This window comes from Alexandromys fortis, unplaced genomic scaffold, assembly GCF_014885135.2.
Source record: "Alexandromys fortis isolate MF-2015 unplaced genomic scaffold, M_Fortis_MF-2015_v1.1 scaffold_9, whole genome shotgun sequence".
In the NCBI taxonomy this organism is placed as follows: domain Eukaryota; kingdom Metazoa; phylum Chordata; class Mammalia; order Rodentia; family Cricetidae; genus Alexandromys; species Alexandromys fortis.
Genome location: NW_026067892.1, coordinates 4,030,134 through 4,051,977, shown reverse-complemented (window position 1 = coordinate 4,051,977; position 21,844 = coordinate 4,030,134). Strand labels below are relative to the sequence as shown.

General features: G+C 45.2%; 1 protein-coding gene across 1 annotated transcript in view; it reads right to left on the bottom strand.

Annotated features, from left to right (window-relative positions):
* Window positions 1-21,844, bottom strand: part of Dnah8 (dynein axonemal heavy chain 8) — a 242,096-nt gene that overhangs the window by 185,536 nt on the left and 34,716 nt on the right. Inside the window, 10 exon segments of the mRNA XM_050139863.1 lie at window positions 2,163-2,298; window positions 3,814-3,933; window positions 5,310-5,426; window positions 5,915-5,995; window positions 9,940-10,127; window positions 12,344-12,479; window positions 13,891-14,010; window positions 15,142-15,241; window positions 17,891-17,967; window positions 21,199-21,396. Of these exon segments, the coding sequence (XP_049995820.1) occupies window positions 2,163-2,298; window positions 3,814-3,933; window positions 5,310-5,426; window positions 5,915-5,995; window positions 9,940-10,127; window positions 12,344-12,479; window positions 13,891-14,010; window positions 15,142-15,241; window positions 17,891-17,967; window positions 21,199-21,396 (1,273 nt within the window).

Here is a 21,844-nt window from a genome sequence, read left to right as displayed (position 1 = left end):
TCCCAGGTGTGGACTGGTGAGGTGGCTCAGTGGGCACAGGTGCTTGTGGCTGCATGATGACCTGAGTTCTGTTCCTGGAGTCCACCCAGCAGGAGCAGAAAACAGACTGTCACACGTTACCCTCTGTCCCCCACACAAAATGTATGTAATTTTAGAAAATTTAAACCAGGGAGACAGCATCCTGGGAAAAGTCATCAGAGATTGACCGTTGACCTCCACGTGGGCACCAGCACACACACTCACACACACACACACACACACACACACACACACACTCACACGAGTTAGGAAGAATGTATGACAGCTGTACATCCCTTCTACCTGAGTCACTCACTGACACCTGAGTACTCTAAGGGAATAAGCTCACGTTTGGGTGCTTTGGACACTTCCGACATGAACTAGCTAAGTGGGAAGCTAAGGGGAAACCAGCCACGCTGTGTAAGCGCTCCGCAGATCAGGGCTTCTGGGCTAGCGTGTGGACACTCTTGGCCCACAATCCTTTGCTACCAGGGCCATTCTGGAAGATGTTTCCAGCATCCCGGCCTAGAAGCCAGTAGCGTCCACCGGCACTGTGTAACGATCAAAAGATGTCTCCTGGCATTGCTCTCGAGCGGCCTCACCCCTTATAGAGAACACCAGGGAACCCATTACAAAGACAAACTCATGGGCCTGGTGCATCCAGTCAGTGGCTCACTCTGTCTGGAGGTCCTTCCCTCCGTCCCTCCTTTCTCATAATACCGCTTCAATGGGACCTCTGACGGGAAGGTTTCCATCTCACTGAAAAAATGCCTGCTCCCCTTGAGGCGCCTTGGCACTTAGCTAACATAGCTGACCTCTGACCTACGCTAGGCAGAGCCCTTCGGCATTGCATTGGCAGCACACCTCGAGTCTGGTCAGAGGCCTAGAAACCAGCCTTGTACTGTAGCCCTGAGCAGAGGATGCTGGGAAGAGCAGGCGCTTGGGCACCCAGGGCGTCTGACTGACAAGGACAAAACCTTCTGAGACTAAAAAGCCAAACCACCAACTACAAACTTCTGCCCAGTCAGTTCTTACATGGAGCTCAAAAGAAAAAAAAAAATTGTTTTAACTAAACCAATCTTCCATCGCAAATTTATCCAATGACAGGGCAATCTCAGCAAACCTAAAACCATGTTCTTAAACCGCAATCCAGAAGCAGAACATGCAGAATCCCCTTAGGGAAGTTAAAATCACACAGCCCTCATAAAAAAAAGGTTCAGATTCCGCAGCTTGTGACTTAGGCTTACGAACAGGGAATTACGGGAATCATTGGGGCCCTGGGTTCTTTCAGCAAAATTAGAAATTCTAAAACATTTGTATAACAGGAAACCACACACACACAAAATTATTTGGTAAGATGAGGAAATCTCTCATCCCCAGTCAGACAACCTCAGCACCCTAAGACAGAGTTGGAAGTTTCAGACAGACAGCTCGGGGCTGAGAGAGGGCTGAGAGAGGGTTGGCCCTCAGGAGAATCCGCTGCTCTTCCACAGGACCTGAGTTCACTTCCCGTGACAGGCAGCTCACCATCACCTATAACTCAGGCTCCAGGGATCCGATGCCATTACATACATGACACACACGCACCAAGACACATGTATGTAAATAAAAAATAAAGAAATCTTTAAAAACAAAAGGACGTGAAGCTCCTCAGGCCATCCGTCCTTGAATCAAGGGTGGGAGGGATACACACTGTGGCGTGGTACTTGCTGCCACAGCTCTGACCTAAGAGAGCATTTAGTTCTGCCCTGAACCCCTGAGGCATGCCTAAGTGGGAACACACAGCTGATTCTGCAGAAAGGGCTGGGGTAGGTGGGGATATCTTAAAACACAGTCTTGTCAAATTAGAATTTTCAGAGTCAAGAAAACTAGAGATTTTGCTCTTAGGTGTTTAAAAAAAAAAGTAAAACGAGTCAAATGGTCAAAGTGATATTAGAATACACAGAGAGAGGGGGGAGAGGGAGGGAAGAGGGAGAGAGAGGGAGAGGATGAGGGAGGGAGGGAGGGAGGGAGGGAGGGAGAGAGAGAGAGAGAGAGAGGTCTCCCTGAGGTAAGCTGAAGCCTTGCTCTCTCCCTAGCAGGAGGTACCCATGGGGGGATCTATCCACAGCTCTTGGGACTCAAACATTTCCCAGTGGAATTACCTGGCACAGGCTTAACTTGTTTCCTGGTGTATTTAACTTCTTAGATTTGCTCAAATATTGATATAAGCTCTTTCACAGCTTCCTCCACGTGCCTGCTCTTGTGGTTTAGAATATCAGCCCATTCTTTTGTGTATGTCTATTAAACAGACAAATCACCATTAATGTTCAGACACCTGAAAGACACCGTGGAGTTATTATGACTTTAATCTCTACAGCTATGATTAATTCCACCTGAAAGTCACTAGAGGGACTCAGTAGTAGGGCACCTGCCTAGCTTGGTCCTGGGGTCTATCCCCAGAACTGCAAGAAGAGATAGACAGGTATAGTCTTATGAGATAGATATGGTCTTATTGCTGCGATAAAAACACTGACCCAAACCAACCTGGGGGCATGTATTGGCTTACATTTCCCACCACGATCCATCGCTGAGGGAGTCAGGGCAGGAACTGGAGGCAAGAATTGAAGCTAAGATCAGGAGGAGAGGCTGCTTGTTGGCTTGTTTCCCATGGTTTGTTCAGCTTGCTTTCTTAAAGAACCCAGGGCATCACCCACAGTGTGCTTTGTCCTTCCACATCAATCATGAATCAAGAAAATGCCCCTATAGGCACGCACATAGGCTAATCTGATGGAGGCAATTACTCAGTTAAGATGCCCTCTTTCCAGATATGGCTAACCTTGTGACGAATTAACAAAAACTAACCAGCACAATTATTTACCCCTTGTCAGCTTTGACACACAACCACACCTTCTGTAAGCCATAACCTTTCCTTTCTTGTTTGTTCCCAAGGTCTCATGTCGTCACAATATAAAACACAGTTCAGCTTTTAAAAGTCCCACACTCTTTTTAAAATTCCAACAACTTTTTAGATCTTACTCTGGGATGACTGGACGCCACTCCCACTGAAGGAAAGTGGCAATGATCAGACACAGTGGCAATATGGTTGGGTATGATGGCCAGATATGGAAGCTGGGAAGGAGCCAGGCCACAGTGTGAAGCTAAGTTTAAAGGCCTGACCTAAGAAACAGCTGGGGTACAGGAAGTGATCCAAGAAATTCTGGCAAAGCCTAGCTTGGCTTTAAGACCAAACGGACTTGGGAAAGGGAGTGTGGTAAGGGGAGACACCCCAGGTTCCTCAGTGGCTTAACAGAAAACATGTGTAACCAAACCATAAGAAAAACGGTAGCTGGTCATGGCAGCCCAGGTCCTTAATCCCAGGTGGTCAAGAGGCAGGTGAATCTCTGTGAGTTCAAGGCCAGCCTGGTCTAAACAGGGAGTTCCAGGCCAGCCAGAGCTACATAGTAAGACTCAGTCAGAAGACAGGGAAGAGGAGGGGAGGGGAGGCACGAAGGGAGGTTGATGGATGACTGAGAGGGAGGAGCCACGGAACACTGACAGGGTCCCAAGGGCTCCAGCATTAGTCCAAGGCCTTCAGTTTAAAGTCATAGCTAGGTATGGCCCTGGACTGATCAGCTAGAGTCACATTAAGTCTTTGATTAAGTCCACAAAAACTAGGAGGAAGAAGAAGGAAGGGGAAGAGGAAAAAGAGAAAGGAGGAAGAAGAGAAAAAAACGACTTAGGTGTGCACACGTTTAGACTGTGAATTTATGTGTCAGGCCAGTGAGTCAACACTTTGCTATAATGAATGCGTACCTCGTTGAGGGTCAGCATATCTTCTACTCTTGTAGCCCCACTGTCCGACAAGGAGATCAGCAATGTCTTGGCTATCTCCTTCAGAACTGTGTCAATATGCATTTCACACAGGTCATTGATCTACCCGCAAGAAGACAGGCAAAAAATAAAAAATAAGAAACAGCTCTCTTTCCCTCTAGCATAAACCTTGTTTACCCAAAATGCACTGCAGGTATAAATCCATTTACAGAACTCAATCTAGACATTTGCAACCTGGGTCAAGCATAATTTAGTGAGCAACACGTTCAGGAAAATGTGTGCAAAGAAACCGTGACCTGGGTCTACAGCGGTGTGGGCCAGAGTACCGCTAGTAGGCTGCCTCCCTTTGTTCCCCATCTTGCACAAATAAGCCGTTCATGCCCCTGCTTTCCACATAAAGACACCAAGGCTCAGAGAAGGGCAGTAAACAGAAGGTCACGCAGCTAATAAAGAACAGAGGATCTTGGCCATGTGTGGCTGGCTCCAAAGCCTCTGAGTTTGCGACACCATGATACCACACAGAGAGGTGGGCATGTTTTATACAGCATACACCTTAGAAATCAACAGGCCACCGCCTGTTAGACTACTGTGTCATTTGGCCAATGTCAGACACATGTAAATGTTAAACTATAGGCAGGATACTCTGCCATCTTCCTATGCTCATGTGTATGTGTGTGTATGTTTGTGTGTGCACACACGTGTCTGTGTGTCTGCAAAAAGGCCAGATATTGATGTCAGGTGTCTTCCTCCATTTCACACCACTTTGATTACTGAAGCAAGATCTCTCTGAGTGTGCCAAATTGGCTATCCAGCTTGTCCTTAGGGCTCCATCTCTGCCACCCAAGTGCTGGAATTGGAGGTGGGCCACCACACTTGCTCGCCTTCTTATGTGGGAGCTGGGGATTTGAACTCAATGTCCTCATGTTTGCACAGCAAGCATTTTATCCCTCCCTGAGCCGTCACTCCGGCTTCCAAGCATCCTAGCTTAAACTACAGTGTGCAGGTGAAGCTTCACTTCAGCCTGTTGAGGGCAAGGGAAACTCAGGGATAAACACAAGATAACCCCAAGGAAAATGACTCAAATAGTAAAGCAGAAAACATAACTCTTTTATCTAATGGATGTTCTTATGGTTTAAAAAAAAAACTCATACCCTTTTCTAGGATGTACTGCATTTTTAGTTACATGCATGTGTTTCTGCATGGGAATCTGCATGCAAATGCAGGAGGCCACAGAGGTCAGAGGTGGCAGGTCTCTGTGAAGATAAAGTTTCAGGCGGTTGTCAGCAGCCAGGCACAGGTCCTGGGGATCAAACCTCACGCAGGTCTGCTGCAGAGTGGGACTCACTCTTAACCACTGAGCCACCTCTCTAGCCCAAACCATACCTCCGGGTTTGATTAAAAAGGGGCCCCAGGTGTGATTAAACCGGTGCTTATATCCCGAGTGTTAGCGTGTGTCTCTGGAAGACGACTGCTTTTACCTTCTTTAGAAGCTGGTTGAACATATCCAAGACGGACTCCACTTCCTGGAAGAAACTCTCCAGCATCAATGATGACCATGTTAGGATGGTGAGCCCCTGCCTCAGCACAGATTCCACCTAGGAAGAGCAAAAAGGTTCTGTCTCCCATTGCTCAAGGGTGTCTCTTCCAGGGGAGCCTCTTTTGCTACTTGGAAATACTGGGTGATGTATTTCCTTAATTAAATTCCCCCACCATTACACCTAATAGAGATGCCTTTTGCTTTCAATCATCTTCGGAGGTCCGGGAAGCAGCCATAAATCCCCACAGAGCACTCACAGCTCACAGTTACTCGTTTTCCAAAGGTAACAAAACCTAGATGAGAAATCATCCCATGGGTAGAGATGGACGGAGAGAGGGAGGGAAGGTAAGAGAGAGAGCGAGAGCGAGAGCGAGAGCGAGAGCGAGAGCGAGAGCGAGAGAGAGAGAGAGAGAGAGAGAGCTGTAAAGTTGAAATGAGAAAGACGGATGGTCTAGGCAAGGAGATGTGCTCTGAGATCCATAATCTATAGACCAGGAATCTAATTTTAAATCAGAGAAATCAATATGAGCCGCCAGCGTCACCAACCTTTTTCATTTTCGGGGTCATGAGATTGACAAACACAGAAGGCACTTCCTGGCATAAATCATCGTAATATTGCAGGAGACCCTGTACAAAGGCAAATCGGCAGAGCTTACTTTAATTCATAGTGAGGCAATGACCACATTTTGGCTCATACCGGGAAAGGCTTCGTTGCACCTGACTTTTCCCCACGGGCCTGCCAGTATGAGACCCGCTTGTGTGAACTTGCACCAGCCGGCTGTACTCTCTCACGAGCTGTCAATCACAAGTCCATCCTCTCTCAGCGCAGATGTGCCCCTGTCACGCCTTAGACTCTCGTTTTTCTCACATCCGCTGCTTTTCTCTCTTCATTTGGTGAAACTGGATAACCATCGTCTCATGGTATTGTTACTATACATTTTTATCTTTTTGTCCTTTTTATTATTTGTTTGTTTAAGACAGGGTCTCAAGTAGCCTAAGCTGGCCTTGAACTCCTGACCCTCCTGTTTCCACCTCCCAGGTGCTGGACTACAGGCATGCTACCAGCCATGGCTCCTAATCTTTTGACTTAGTAAAATATATTCACACTACTGGGGCAGGAGACATGGCTTGTAGTTAAACAAGCTTGCTACTCAAGCTAAGGACTAGAGTTTGCATTCTAGTGCCCAAGTTGGTTGGCTCACAAATACCTGTAACACCAGGTCCAAGGGTTCCAACACCCTCTTCTGGCCTCTTTGGACCCCCATGTTCACAAGTGGCACATACAACACACACACACACACATACACATTTTTATACACACACTCACACACCTTTTAAAAATGCTCACTTCTAAAGTCATAATTGATTCTTAATATTTTCTTTTTTTAAAGATTTAATTTTGACTTTATGTGTATAGGCGTTTTTTGCTTGCATTACGACTGTAAGCCATGTGCATGCAGTGCCCAGAGAGGCCAGAAGAGGGTGCTGGGTCCCAAGACTGGATACAGATGGTTGCTGCTGCAAGAGCAAGTGCTCTTAACTGCAGAGTCATCGCTCCAGCCCCTGCTGCTTAAATCTAAATAGATCCAACAGCTCCACACAACCAGAAGAGCCGAGCTGTAACAGTTCTAGAGACCCACGGTGACCAGTTTGGGCAGGTCTGTAACTTACTGCAGGGCGATGTGGAATGAAGCTGTTTGACTGTTTTTTTAGCAACTTCAGTTTTAATGAATGGTTTCAGAGTTCTTGATTCCCTTAAGCCGGGACACTCAGCAAGCAACTTTGGCTTTCATGATGTCACCCAACGCTAATGAGATCCCATGAGTTAAAAATGGTGGCAGTCTCCTGGTGCCCAAAGCACTTGATGCCAAGCTCACCGTCACCATGATGCCAATGTCCCTCTGGGGTAGACAGTTCTTTAACAATTAGATCCTGGTTTGCTAAGATCCGAAACTCTCTGAAGAAGAGATATAAATCTCGGTGGCACTGGATTAAGACATAGAATTCTCAAACATGACAATGAAAATACCAGAAACAAACTTTAAAAGTAGATTACTGAATGTCCTCAAGATGTAAAATGCTTTTATTTCAAAGTACATCGCTGGCCAGGCATGGTGGCACACACCCTTGATCCCAGCGCTTGGCATCACAGAGATCCGCCTGCCTCTGCCTCCCGAGTGCTGGGATTAAAGGCGTGCGCCACCACTGCCCGGCTTAAAGATACATCTTAACCACCTTTTAATTTGCTATAATTTGTAGCAGCATAAAAGTTTGAAATATTCTCTGATACTCTTTTTATTTCCTTCCAAAAGAGTCAACTTGTCCTTTTGCCCAAACATGAACTTTAATTAAACCAAAAGATTTGAATGTAAAGACACATTGAAAAGCGCAGATTCTCTGTCATCTTCCCTGTGAGATCTAGGAAGAGTCCTATATTGATTTATTATGTTATTGATGAAAGGAAGTTAATCCTCTCTGTGCCCAAGCAAATAGAATCCTTTTTTCTCATTTAATCATCAGTGGTTCCATTAATTTCTATGTATTCATCTTATAATCCATATTTATTCAGTTCTTTATTCTTGGATTTGTATTTGGTCTTTTTTATGACTAATGCTGATTAAAAAATTTATCTTTATATTTATATATCTTCCTGCTTCCCCCAAAATATTTGCCCACAGATTTCCTAGCTTGCCATTTTCACTTGCTTTTCAAAGAAACCTGACGTTACCTGCTCTGTTTCACATGGCTCTGAAGCCAGGCACTAAATTTCAATAGAATTTTTATATACTTATTATTAGTCATGTGTACAGATGTGTCTGTGTACGCACATGTGCACACAAGTGCAGGTGCCTGTGGCCACCAGCAGAGGGTGTCTGATGACCTGGAGCTGGAGGTGCAGGCAGTTTTGAGTCACCCAATGTGGTCCTCTGTGAGGACAGGATGCACTGAACACCCGGGCAGCTTTCCCTGCCCAGTGGTTCTCAATCCTCCTAACGCTGCAACCCTTTAATATAGCTCCTTATGCTGTGGTGACCTCCCCCCCAATCATGAAATTATTTTTGTTGCTACTTCATAACTGCAATTTTGCTACTGTTATGAATCTTAATGTAAATATCTGGTACATAGGCTATCTGTTATGTGACCCCCCAAAGGGATCATGATCCACAGGTTGAGAATCACTGTCAGCCTCTTGAATGTACTTAACTCTCTCTCATGCTGCTTTTGACTGTGACTTTGTTTTTGTTTTGTTTTGTTTGTTTGTTTGAGATGATGTCTTACTATTTGCTCTGGCTGTCCTGAAACTCATGTAGACCAAGCTGGCCTCAAATTCACAGAGATTCTCCTGCCTCTGCCTCCCAAACGCTGGGGCTAAGACATGCGCCACCACACCTGGCTCATATTTTTAAATTTTACATTACTCATCAGTGAACTTAAATTATAATGCTTCATTTATCCTAAAATGTTGGAGAATCCTTTCCATTTGTGTTATTTTATAGCCACTCCTGACTCATAACTTATATTTATTAGCACCCAGTATTAAATATATTAAACTTAATATTCTTGCTCCATAAAATTATAATTAAAGCGTTGTTAAACCTGATGCTTCATCACTTAGGACCTGGAAGTCCAAGTGAGCTCTGGAACTCTCTTTCTCTTTTCCGACTCCCATCTTTATGTTGTTTGAAAGCTGCCATAAAGCTGGTATAAAGCTGGTATTTTACTCCATAGGAGACGGGGCTGCAGAGATGGCTCAGTGGTTCAGGGCACTCACTGCTCTTGCAGAGGATCCAGATTCTGATCCAGTACCCCTCATAAGTGACTTGCAAATGAAACCCTAGCTCCAAGGGATCTAACATCTCCTTGTGGCCTCTATGGGTGCCTGTGTGCACGCAAGCATGCTCGTGTGTGTGTGTGTGTGTGTGTGTGTGTGCATCACAACAAACAACCCAACAAATAAATACGCAAACAAATGTTTTGTTTGGCTGGTTGGATTTAGCTTTTTTGAGACAGGGTCTCAGACTACGTATCTCTGGCTGTCCTGGAACTCAATTTGTAGACCAGGCTGGCCTCAAATTCAACAGAGATCCTTCTGCCCCTGCCTCCCAAGTGCTGGGATTAAAGGCGTGCGCCACCACCTCCTGGGTCTGTAAATCTTTCGGAAATGAAAATAACAGCCTGCTAGGATACATTTTTCTTGCACCAAAAAACTCCTTCAAAAGTAACCAGAATGGGCTGGACAAAAAGTGCAAGTCACACCAGTATGAGGACCCGAGTTTGGATTCCCGGCAGGCACATTTAAAAGAAAAAAATGCTTGTGTGGCCATGTTCATCTGTAACCCAGTGCCGAGGAGCAGAGACAGGTGAGTCCCCAGAGCTCACTGGCCAGCCAGTCTAGCCAGTCCGTGGAAGTTGAGTCCAGAGGTAAGGCGGAAAGCTAAAGAGGACACTGGGGGTGAATCTCTGGTCTCCCCACCTGTACCCACATTCACACATACACACATACACACACTCACAAACATGTACATACAAAAAGGCAATAAGAAATCATCAAAAGACGCTGTTCGTCTTACCTGCAGATACAGTTTGTCTGCCTTCAGCTTGCTTTCCAGTTTCAGCAGCCTCTTCGCTTGTTCTGGAACATCCAGCTTCATCTTTATCATGCACTTTGTTTCCCGCACAACTTCCAAAATTTTAGGGTCAAAATTAACCAGCAACTTCCCCGTTTCCGGATGTCGCACAAACAGCGTGGCTTGCAAAGCTGCAAGTGAACCGATACTGGCATTGATTTCCCTTCACCCCCTTCTGCTTCACCACGGAAAGGCAGAGTAATAGTCCTGGGTCCTACAGCGCTAAGGCAGAGTCTCCCACACAGACCATCAAGACTCGGAGAAATGAAGACCCGGTACCTACAAAGCCATCAACTCAGATCCAGAGAGAGAAAGCGGGATGGGTGAGTGACAGGCTGTAGGGCATGAACGGCTATACTTTGAGTGGGTTTTAGGGTGTAGCTGTGGCTTATTTTTATGGATTGTAACTTAACCTTGTTCTCCCTTCCTGTTGCTGTGATAAAATGCACTGACCAAACTAACGTCGAGGAAGAAAGGACTGACTTTCCACTCCAGCTCCCAATCCATCAAACCAAACAGGAAGCCTGCTTGCTATCCCACACAGCATTGGCTCCCACCCAGGAACTCACTTCACAGCCAAAAAAACACACACACAGAGACACAAACAAGTTTTAAAATGCAGAAAAATGTAAATAGATGCTTTTATTATGAACTGATATTCTTTTGGGGCCTTAGATTACTTATTTATTTTTATTTTGTGTGTGTGGGTATTTTGCATGCATGTGTGTTGTTACAGGGCATGGAAGAAGTGCCCAGGGAGGCCAGAAGAGGGTGTCTGGAACTAGAGTTACAGATGACTGCTGTGTGCATGCTGAGACCTGAACTTGAGTCCTCTGTAAGAGCAGCCAGCGCTCTTAACCACTGTGCCATCTCTCCGGCCCCTGAGATTATTCGTTAATGTAACATGGATTACTTCTAGAGGCATAATAATGAAAAATAATTACTTCTACAGGCTTATATGTATTCACTCAAATTACGTCTTATTTCAACAAACTTTATTAACACAGAATTTCATTATAATCACAGTCTCTACCAAGTCTCATGTGATCTGGTAGGATGCCACACCATTAAACTTCTAGGAAAATAAAGCATTCCCTAAAACCCTCTGAAGTTGGCTGGCGCTGGCTTTTATTCATTAGATAAAATTAGTCTGAGAGAGGTTCCCTTTAAAAGATGATTTTAATTTATTTTTAAATCTGTTATTGGAAGAAGGAGACCCAGAGGACAATTTGTGGAGTCAGTTTTCTCCTTCTATGTTTTTTTTCTTTTTTCTTTTAAATTTATTTATTATGTATATAGTGTTCTGGGCACCAGATGTCACCACCAGATGGGTGTGAGCCATCATGTGGTTGCTGGGAATTGAACTCAGGACCTCTGAACAGCAGTCAGTTCTCTTAACCTCTGAGCCATCTCTCTATCCCTCTCCTTCTATTTTTCAGTGAGTGCCAGGGATTGAACTAAGGTCTCCAGGCTTGTGTAGCTCCTTTACACTAGCTGAGCCATCTTGCCAGCCCTTAGCAAGTTTCTCAAAGGAGTCAGTTTTCCTGAGGCTCTCAGCTAAGAATTGTATCCAACATATTTGGAATCCTCTCAGAATGGGGTTAGAAATCCCATGTCCACTCAGATAAATCCCAGAACAAAACTCATTTAATAAAATCTGTCCACCTTAAGGCTGTACTGAATTTGCACAACAGAACAAAAGAATCAACAGCACCAGTAAAATAAATCCGTAAGGACAGTCAGGAGGGGCCGCTCCAGGCCAGGGTGACCACCTGAGAACTGATGGATCCCTATCTGAGAAGCTCTGTGCAGCATCCATCAGAAGGAGGGCCAGGCATCACCCTGAGCACAGGTAAGTACGGCCAAGCCATACAAGGGGAAACCATCCAGAGCCGTTCATTCCCCATAGCCTGGGCTAGGATGGAAAACTTCGACTTTAAACTGTTGGCTTTGCTTGGGAGCAGTTCTGGTCATTAACCCATTGCAATGAGTCTGTGGTGCTTTCTAGGGTCAAATGATGTCCTTGAGAGCAATGAACATTCCAGAAAACTTGACCTCTACCTGCTGAGCCAGGGACTTTCACTAGTAGGGAGCACACCAATTAGATTATACTCCCTGCAGGGAGCCCTAGGGGTCTGCCTGATCCTACCACCCCCCACCACCCCTCCACCACCCCTGGCTTTTTCACATGAGTTCTGAAGACTAAACTCAGGCATTTACCAACTGAGCCATCTTCCCAGCCCTAAACCTAAACTTTAACGAGCTTGTTTGTAAAGGGAATGCCAACCATCAACAGAACCGTGAATTCATCTGAAACCCAAGCCCCACTTGTGAGCCTTAGACGCACCGTACTGCAGCTGCGAAATCTCTTTGACCCAGGCTGTTTGGTAGACCACCTCGAATTCCACCAGCACGTATGAGATCTTGTTATACTGGCGGATGACGGCTTTACCCTCTGCTCTTGACAAGATTTCTGAGTTTTTCTGGGGGGTAGGGAGAGAAAATTATGTTTAAAAAAAATTGCAGACTTTATTCCAAAAAAAAAAAAAATCTGCTTATCCTGACATCCAATAGTCACGGCAGCCTTTTAGATGCCGTAGAGTGCAAGGCAATGAGGAAGGCCCTGGGAGCTGGAGAGGGGCGGTACCCTGGAAAGAAAGGACTGAAGAAGAATCCTGCCAGCCCACAACCAGCCAGAGGTAGCAGCGATCTTCATCTCCAGCGTCTCCTCCCTCCCCATTTCCCTGGACAAGGTACAACCCTCCTACCACAGCAATTCAGACTCTTGTTAGGGTTTAAATGTCTTTTAAGATTTTTTTTAAAGATTTATTTATTTATTATGTACACAATATTGTCAGTATTCTGTCTGCATGTGTGCCTGCAGGCCAGAAGAGGGCACCAGCTCTCCTTACGGATGGTTGTGAGCCACCATGTGGTTGCCGGGAATTGAACTCAGGACCTTTGGAAGAGCAAACAGTGCTCTTAACCACTGAGCCATTCTTCCAGCTCCGTAAGATTTTTTTTTTTTTTTTTTTTTAAATTGTTTCTTAGGTGTCTGTGTGAGGACACATGCACATGCGTGCAGGTGCATACAGAGACCAGAAGAGGGCATCAGAGTCCTTGGAGCTGGAATTACAGGCGATTATGAGCCACCCAGCATGGGGGCTGGAAACTAAACTTGGGTCTTTTGCAAAAATAGTATCTCTCCACTCCCAGTTTAAATATTTGCAAATATGCAGACTAATGAAGCAAGGCAACAGCAGGAGCTGCACATGTAGTAATGCCCGGAAACAAAATTACTTGAAGGATGTGGTCCTGCGGTTATTTTGTTCTCTGTTCAGACTCTATTCGGGTACTCTCTTAAACAAATAAAAACAAAACGACAAAGAAAAGACCAAGTGGCATTCCCAGAATGCTTGCAGGATCTACAAGGACCCTGCGCTTCACTTCAGAAATCAAATAATCTCATTCTGCATATACTGCCGTGTCCTGCCTGGGGCTCGGTTCTTCAAAGAGGAATGCACTCGGCATCCCATCTCGGCTTTCATTAAATATACATCAACACCTATCCATCCGCACATGCAAATAAGAGTCAGGACACAGCTCACACCCTGCGTCTTTAAAAACAATTATTTTTAAGAGCCCTTATAAAGTGTTTTCAGTTATTAAAAGACATAAGATTTGCCAACTATAATTGAACTGGTTGGTCCGCTGAACATGACAAGATTGACTTCGTCTCTCTCTGGCATGTTTATAAGCTAATTTTTTTTTCTCGGTAAAAGCATTGGTCCTGACTACTTGGTTGGCATCAATATTTGAGGGCAGGATGAATTTGTAATGTAATTTCATTTCTACACCACCATGATTCACATAGAAACTGTATGATTGGCTTACAAAGAAATAGTTGATGGGCTCATTTATCCGGCGGTAGAGCTGCCTCACCCAAAGAATTTTTCCTGATATGGGGGGCATGTTGCGAGCGAGAGGGGGGTCATCTTTCTGAGAATGATAAAGCTGTAATTAAAAAATATATAATGTTAATGTTTGAATTCAACACAGTGGAGAAGGCAACGAAAACTTACAGCTACATTTGAATAGGTGGTTTCACCATGATTCACAGGTTGGGTGCCCAAGAGTTAGCCAATAAATATGCAAATAAGCTTCAGAACCAATGATCTGAGGCTCAGAAACAATCATGTCTCATTGAGTGGCCGAGGCTGGCTTCCAGCAAGCCCCAGGAGCCACCTGCCCTCACCAATGCAGCATGGGGGTGACAGGGGCATGCCACAGCTTTTAGTATCTGGGTGCTGGGGATCCGAACTCAGGTCCTCAGGCTTGTACGGCAAGCTCTTTACTTATGGGGCTGTCACCCCAGCCCCTTACCTCATTTGGAAGGTCTGACTACCCCAATGGTTGTGCTGTTTGGAAAAGTTGTGGAATCTTTAGGAGGGGGAAATAAACTGAAAGGGGGTGGAACCCTGGAAGTTATACCCACTGATTCGGTCTGGCTGGCAGCCATGTGAATAGCCTCAGGTCTACACCCCATGAGAATAGCCTCAGGTCTACACCCCATGTGAATAGCCTCAGGTCTACACCCCATGTGAATAGCCTCAGGTCTACACCCCATGTGAATAGCCTCAGGTCTACACCCCATGTGAATAGCCACACAGAGCCACTCCACTACCGCAGGCTGAAACACAGTCCAGCATGAATCATCCCCCTGTAAATACTTCGCACAGAATCTCGGTGACAGGAATGCAGACATAGTTAACAAGCATGAAGCATGTATTCTTTTTTATCCTCATCTGATGTTTCAAGGCAAGATTCCTAAGACTCGTAGCTACATTGTATCTGGTATAGTCCAGCACCTGCATTTCTCTGTGCAAAAACAAACAAACAAACAAACAAACAAACACCTGACCTAACTGGGCTCTGCTATATAATCTCGAGAAGACTGGAACAAAAGCAAAGTTTATAACAGCAAACAGGGGTGGATCTGGCAATCCCAGGACTTACCATGGAGACCCTCACACTCAGAGGGGAGCCTCCGGGAGGAATGTGTTGAACACCCTGGCAACGGTGAAGGTTTTCAGAGCCTCCCGCCCCATACTAACCCATTCTTCTGTGGATATGCAGGAGACTTACCTTCTTGGTAGCTTCAAGTTCAGCCACATAACACTGAAGAATCCGCTCAATTGTGTGATTGATTTCCAGTTGAAGGCAGGGAATGTTCAGCTTCTGAAACCTAAAAGTAATTGAAACCGGGTAATTAAAAGGGAAATGAGAAACGTATTACAGAATGGCGGGGGCACTAAACATCTGCTCTATCATTTGATAAACGTCTATTCCAGGCCCTGTGCATTTTCCCAGATATGTAACAGCCAACAAGGCAGGCGCACTCAGCTTTCCTGGGCCCTGCAGCTACCACTCAGAAAGGCAGGTGCTGCAATAATGGGCTGTCAGTCAATATCACACATCTACTCAGAGACTAAAAGACGCCTGGGAGGAACCAGGACCACACTGTTCTGATAACAGAATGAACTGACCAATAACCTATTATAGGTAGAGAGGGCAACGGGAGACAAACAGGGGCGGGGAGGGCACCATTAAAATGCTACCCGCCCTGTCACTTGTCAGAATCATTTCATGCCTGCTTTGAATCCTGTGGCCGTCTCCTGGGAGATCATGGCTATCACAGAGATGTGGAACTACAGCAAACCCACCAGAAAATCAGATGCCCTGACTCACAGGAAAGAATTTATAAAGCGGCCTCTGACGTGGGTCTTCTCTTATCTCTGTGTGTATGGATGTGGTGTGTGTGTGTGTGTCTACATGTATGTATGTCTCTGTTTGTTTCTGTCTCATACACACACACACACACACACACACACACACACACGGCCTCTAGTCCAACTCTCTAGTCTTGACTTCCGCCATCCATGGGAAGCACTGCCAATGGGAACAGAGGAGAAACGAGACCGGGGGAGCATATTTCAAGTGCTCTTGCCATAAACAGCCTGGGGATGGGGTAACTATCCCAGGTGAAAGGCGTTACTTTCTCAACTGTGTTGACCATGTTTCCTGTGTATATCAACCAATCAAATATATCTGTTCTAGTTTGCTTCTCTTGCTGAGGTAAACACCACAAGAAACTTGGGGAGGAAAGGGTTGATGTCAGCTTGCAGCTCTCAGGTCCCGATCCATCACGGAGGGAAGTAGGGATAGGAACTCAAGGAAGGAACGTGGAGGCAGGAACTGAAGCGGGAGCTGGCTTCTTCCAGACTCCCAGCAGCTACCTTTCCTACACAGCCCAGACCCATCCGCCTAGGAATGGTGCCACCCACAGTGGGCTAAGCCTGCCCACATCAATTCGCAATTACGAAAAATGCCCCCCCACACACACATGGCCACGGGTCAGTCTGAAAGAGGCCGTTCCTCAGCTGAGGCTCCCTCTTGACTTTGTTTCAAGTTGACAGCTGAAGTTAACTATGACAATATGCAATCGTGTTCTTTGGAAATTCTTTCTCCAAGTAAAATTAAACATTAGTTATTCCCTCTCCAATAATAACTATGAAATTAAAATGAAGGATATTACATGGCTGGGGCTAGGAAGCCATGTGAGACTTTCTTATGAAAGACTTTGTTATTATTTCTGAATCCAGAGGAGCATCCAGTACACACCTGTCCTCCCAGCACCTGGGAGAGGGAGGCAGGAGGAGCAGGAAATTAAAGGTCTTCCTTGGCCACAGAGCAAACCCGAGGCCGGCCTGGACTATAGTTGTGCTTGTTTCAGGAAAAAAAATCTAAAATGGTAAGAAAAATAATGCTCTGTATTCCAAAAATCTAATTAGTGGTAATGACAAGTTAATGCTTATAGCTTTTAAGGTTTATAAAGAAGAGGTTTCTGCCGGGCGGTGGTGGCACATGCCTTTAATCCCAGCACTCGGGAGGCAGAGGCAGGTGGATCTCTGTGAGTTCGAGACCAGCCTGGTCTACAAGAGCTAGTTCCAGGACAGGCTCCAAAGCCACAGAGAAACCCAGTCTCGAAAAACCAAAAATAAAAAAAAAGAAGAGGTTTCTAATTTGAAATTGTGGGCAGGTTTTTTTTTTTTTTGCTGTGTGTGTGTTCATGTGTGTGCAGATGTGTGTGTGCAATTATATGTGTACAGTTACAGTATGTGTGGGTGCAGGTGCATGTGTACAGATGTGTGTGTGCAGTTACATGTATGTGCAAGTGCATATGTGAGTGCAGGTGCATGTGTGCAGTTATGTGTGTGCAGGTACATATATGTGTGAGTTCATATGTGAGTGCACGTGCATGTGTACAGATGTGTGTGCAGGTATATGTATGTGTGAGTTCATATGTGAGTGCAGGTGTATGTGTACAGATGTGTATTGTGAAGGTACATGTATGTGCGGGTGCATATATGAGTACAGGTGCATGTGTGCAGTTATGTGTGTGTAGGAATACATATGTGTGAATTCATATGTGAGTGCAGGTACATGTGTACAGACGTGTGTGTGTGCAGGTATACATGCGCATGTGTATGCATGTGTGGAGCCCAGGGTACAACCCCAGAGGTCATTCCTCAGGTACATCTGCCCTTATCTCTTTTTTGAGACAGGGCCTCTTACTGGCCTTGAACTGACCGATTCAGCTAAACTGCATGGTCACCGAGCCCCAGGGATCCTCTTGCCTTTGCCTCCTCAGGAATGGTGGGCTACAAACCTGCCCTACCACACCCGGCTTTCTTCTTGCTTTCTCCTCTTTTTATGTGGGTTCTGGGAATTGAACTCAGGTCCTCCCCATCACAAAGCAAGCACTTAACCACCTGAGCTGTCAGAAACTGTGCCTTCCGAGGACCCACCCTCCTTCCACCTCTGTAATAAATACCTCTGAAGCAGCTGCAGCGCCTGCTGGGAAGACAAGATCTTTCCGAAGGTACTGTTCATAAACGCCTGTATCTGTATCTAAAATAAAAGGGCGATGTTCAAGTTATGTCTACACAAAGGAGGTTAGTTTTGTTCGATAATTAACAACATTTCTAAAGACTCAGACACAGCTACCTCCTGAGGTCCTAGTGATATACAAGATCCCTGTGATGGCCACATGCCACATGGCTACCGAATGTCACCACTTAGAAGTGAGATGTAGGTAAATATAGAGTGCACACTGCATGGCAAAGACTCAGTACCCCCTCCCCCCAGATCATATAAAATACTTCCTTCGTGAGTTAGACATTAACGGCATGTAAAAATTATGACACTCCGAATAGCTTGGAGCAGTCACAGAATATTAAGGCTAAACTCACCTTCTTTTTAGTCTATCCCTGTGCCTGCTAGGAAAATGAAAGGACCTTGTGTGGTTTGCTTGCATTTGCAGCTTGTGGTTGGATATTCTGATCGAGGGGATGTATAAAGGTGTGAGGGCTCCCAGCTAAATGTTTTCCCTTGGGAAGTTTGTCATTTCCAAGCCTGGGTCAGAAGATGTGAGCTGCCACACTACCGCCCTAGGAAACCTGGCTGCTGTGGCCCGGTGGGAACAGGGGGCAGAAGATGATCCTCCAAGACTCCCACCATCCCCAGCAATGGGCTTCAAGCTCTTGGCCCTGAGAGATGGAACTAAACCGGCTCCTTGCCAATGCATTTTCCACGTGAAAGGTATTGGTATCGGTGGTCAAATGGGTCACACCCACAAGGCAGTCAGACACTGGTAAGGGAAGTTCAAACACTGACATTACAATCAAGTTAACTATTGATAACTACCAAAGGGCTTGTATGAGCCGGGTTTGACGGCACACACCTGTAATCCTAGCACGCAGGAGACAGAGGCAGGAAACCTGCAAAAGCTGAGGTCAGCCTGTACTATGTACAGAGATGCCGTCTCAAAAAAACTGAAGGGCTGGAATGTAGCTCAGTGGTACAGTGCCTGCCGAGCAGGAAATCATATGGACACTAACTTTATTGAAAGCTGGAATTTACTCCTTTCATAATATATAAGCTTCATTAATAAATCATAAAGTTCTCAGAGAACAAAAATTTTAATTCCTGCTGCCATGAATATTTAACTCCCAATGTATTTTGGAAGTAAACTCCATCCAACTCAACTAGCCAAAATGAAAAGCAATAATGGGAATACATCTTGATATCAGAATCTAATTTTCAAAAAAAAAAAATGAAAGGGAAGCGAAAAACTAAGCTAACTTTTCAGGCCTGATGATGTGGGGCTATAATCTTAGTTACACTGCAGGCTAATGGAGAAAGAGCACAAGTTCAAGGCCTATCTTGACTATCGGAGAGATAGTAGGAGTGGTAACATTTTAGGAACTGTCTTATTAATACAGAAAATTACATGTAATAAAATTTAAAAGATTTTTTAAAATGAGACAAAAATCTTATTTTTCCTTCACTTTCACATAAAAAAAAAAAACTTAATTTCAGGAATTGGAAAGGGAGGCCAGTGAGAAAACTCACCGGGTAAAGGAATTTATACCAATGTTTAACATATCCTTTGGATGTTTGGTTATTGTGTATGTCTCTCATTGGGTATCTCATTTTTCACAAGGCAAAAAAGCTGAAAGGCTGGAAAATATGATGAGTGAAACACATGGGTTGCAAACATGAAGATGTTCAGATTCCGTGGTGGTCTGCATAAAAATGCTCCCTCTAGACTCACAGGGAGTGGCATCATTGGAAGTGTGTCACTGGGGGTGGGCACTAAAGTTTTAGAGGCTCAAGCCAGGCCCACTATCACACTCTCTTCCTGCTGCCTGTGAATGCAGACATAGAACTCTAGGCTTCTTCTCTAGCACCATGTCTGCCTGCCCACTGCCATGCTTCCCACCATAGCAATAATGAACTAAGCCTTTGAACCTATAAGCCCTGGTTAAATATTTTCCTTTATTAGAGTAACCATGGTCAGCCGGGCAGTGGTGGCGCACGCCTTTAATCCCAGAACTTGGGAGGCAGAGGCAGGTGGATCTCTGTGAGTTTGAGGCCAGCCTGGACTACAGAGCTAGTTCCAAGACAAGTTCTGAAGCTACACAGAGAAACCCTATCTTGACAAACCAAAGAAAAAAAGAGTAACTGTGGTCATGGTGTCTCTTCACAGCAATAGAACCCTAAGAAAGACAGATCCCCGGAGCCTACATAAAAAGCAAGGAATGATACTGTATGGCTGCAATCTCAGGAATAACCCAAGATCACAGAAACAAGTGGGCCAGCTAGCTTGTTCTACATGGTGAATTTCCAGGCTAATGGCAGGTCCTATCTCAAATCAAAGGTAAAAGACACCTGAAGTTGTCCCCTGGACTCCACACCTTGCACATTAAATACATACATACACATGATCCCACAAACCCATGTGTGTGTGTGTGTGCTCACATACACATAAAAGTGGAAAACGTTTTGTAGGTTACTTTAAAAATCATTCACCCTGCACATTTTTAAAGCAGCTTGGAATGGGAATATAATAAATAGTGAATATGTGTGGGTAGAGAGACAGCTCAGCAGTTAAGAGCACTGGCTGCTATTCCAGAGGACCTGGAATTCCCAGCACCCACATGTGTTGGGGATCCCTGCCATTAAGGTCACAGTCCACCATGCTGGATAGTTCTCTGAGATCAGCACAAAATGGAGGACTCCCTTTCTCAGTGGGGCTTCCTCTTCTCCGCCTGAACTTATTTGGAGGATGACCCTGCACACAGCCCCCTATAAACCCTGCTCTTTCCTCCCGCCCATATGCTAATTAGGTGCTGTGGAATAACCAATCAGCTCTTCCGGCCAGTGACCTAGGAACCCTTATATACTTTTCCCCTGGAGCAATAAAACGAACTGTCTCTCTGAATTCTTTCTGTCATACAGCCATCAGGCCCTGCTCACCGCTTCTGCTCCCTTCACCCTCACAGGCCAGCAGCCAACAACCCAGAGGAAAAGGAGACACCCACACATAGTGAGTGGCTCAGTCTACTCTAACTCCAGTTCCAGGGAATCTAATACCCTCTTTTGAGGGCACTGGGCACACATGTGATATACAGACATGCGTGCGAACAAAACAACCATACAAATGAAAGAAAATAAATTTTTTGAAAAGAGTAAACACATGAGCATTGCTCTCCATGTGGGTATTTGCACTAACAGCACCGAGAGGCACCCCCAGCTATGCTTCCATTTTTCTCAGTGCAAACTTGTGTAACTACTTACCTCTAAAGTATTGATTTTTGACATAAAATCCGAGAAATCTGTGTCAAATTCTGTTCTTCGTGGATCCAGGATGTCATACTGGTTTTTCTTAATCCCTTGATAGATGTTTTTGAATTTTATCGCCATGATATCTATTCCTTCGATCGTAGAGTTGCTCAGGGCTGTGTACGTCTGCACAATGGTTATCATTTCTGTAATCTTCACATGGAAATGCTAGATGGTTAGAACTGGGCTTCTGGGCTGAGTGCGTTTGCACAATGGTTATCATTTCTGTAATCTTCACATGGAAATGCTAGATGGTTAGAACTGGGCTTCTGGGCTGAGTGCGTTTGCACAATGGTTATCATTTCTGTAATCTTCACATGGAAATGCTAGATGGTTAGAACTGGGCTTCTGGGCTGAGTGCGTTTGCACAATGGTTATCATTTCTGTAATCTTCACATGGAAATGCTAGATGGTTAGAACTGGGCTTCTGGGCCCCTTTCTCTGGCATAGACTTTTTAATGGATCATTGACTTAAAAACAAACAAACAAACAAAAAATGCTGCTATCCTGCACCTGTATCCCAACACTTGAAAGGAAATGGTGGGAGGATGAGGAATTTGACTGCATCCTCAGCAGATAGTGAATCTGAGCAAATCTGAGC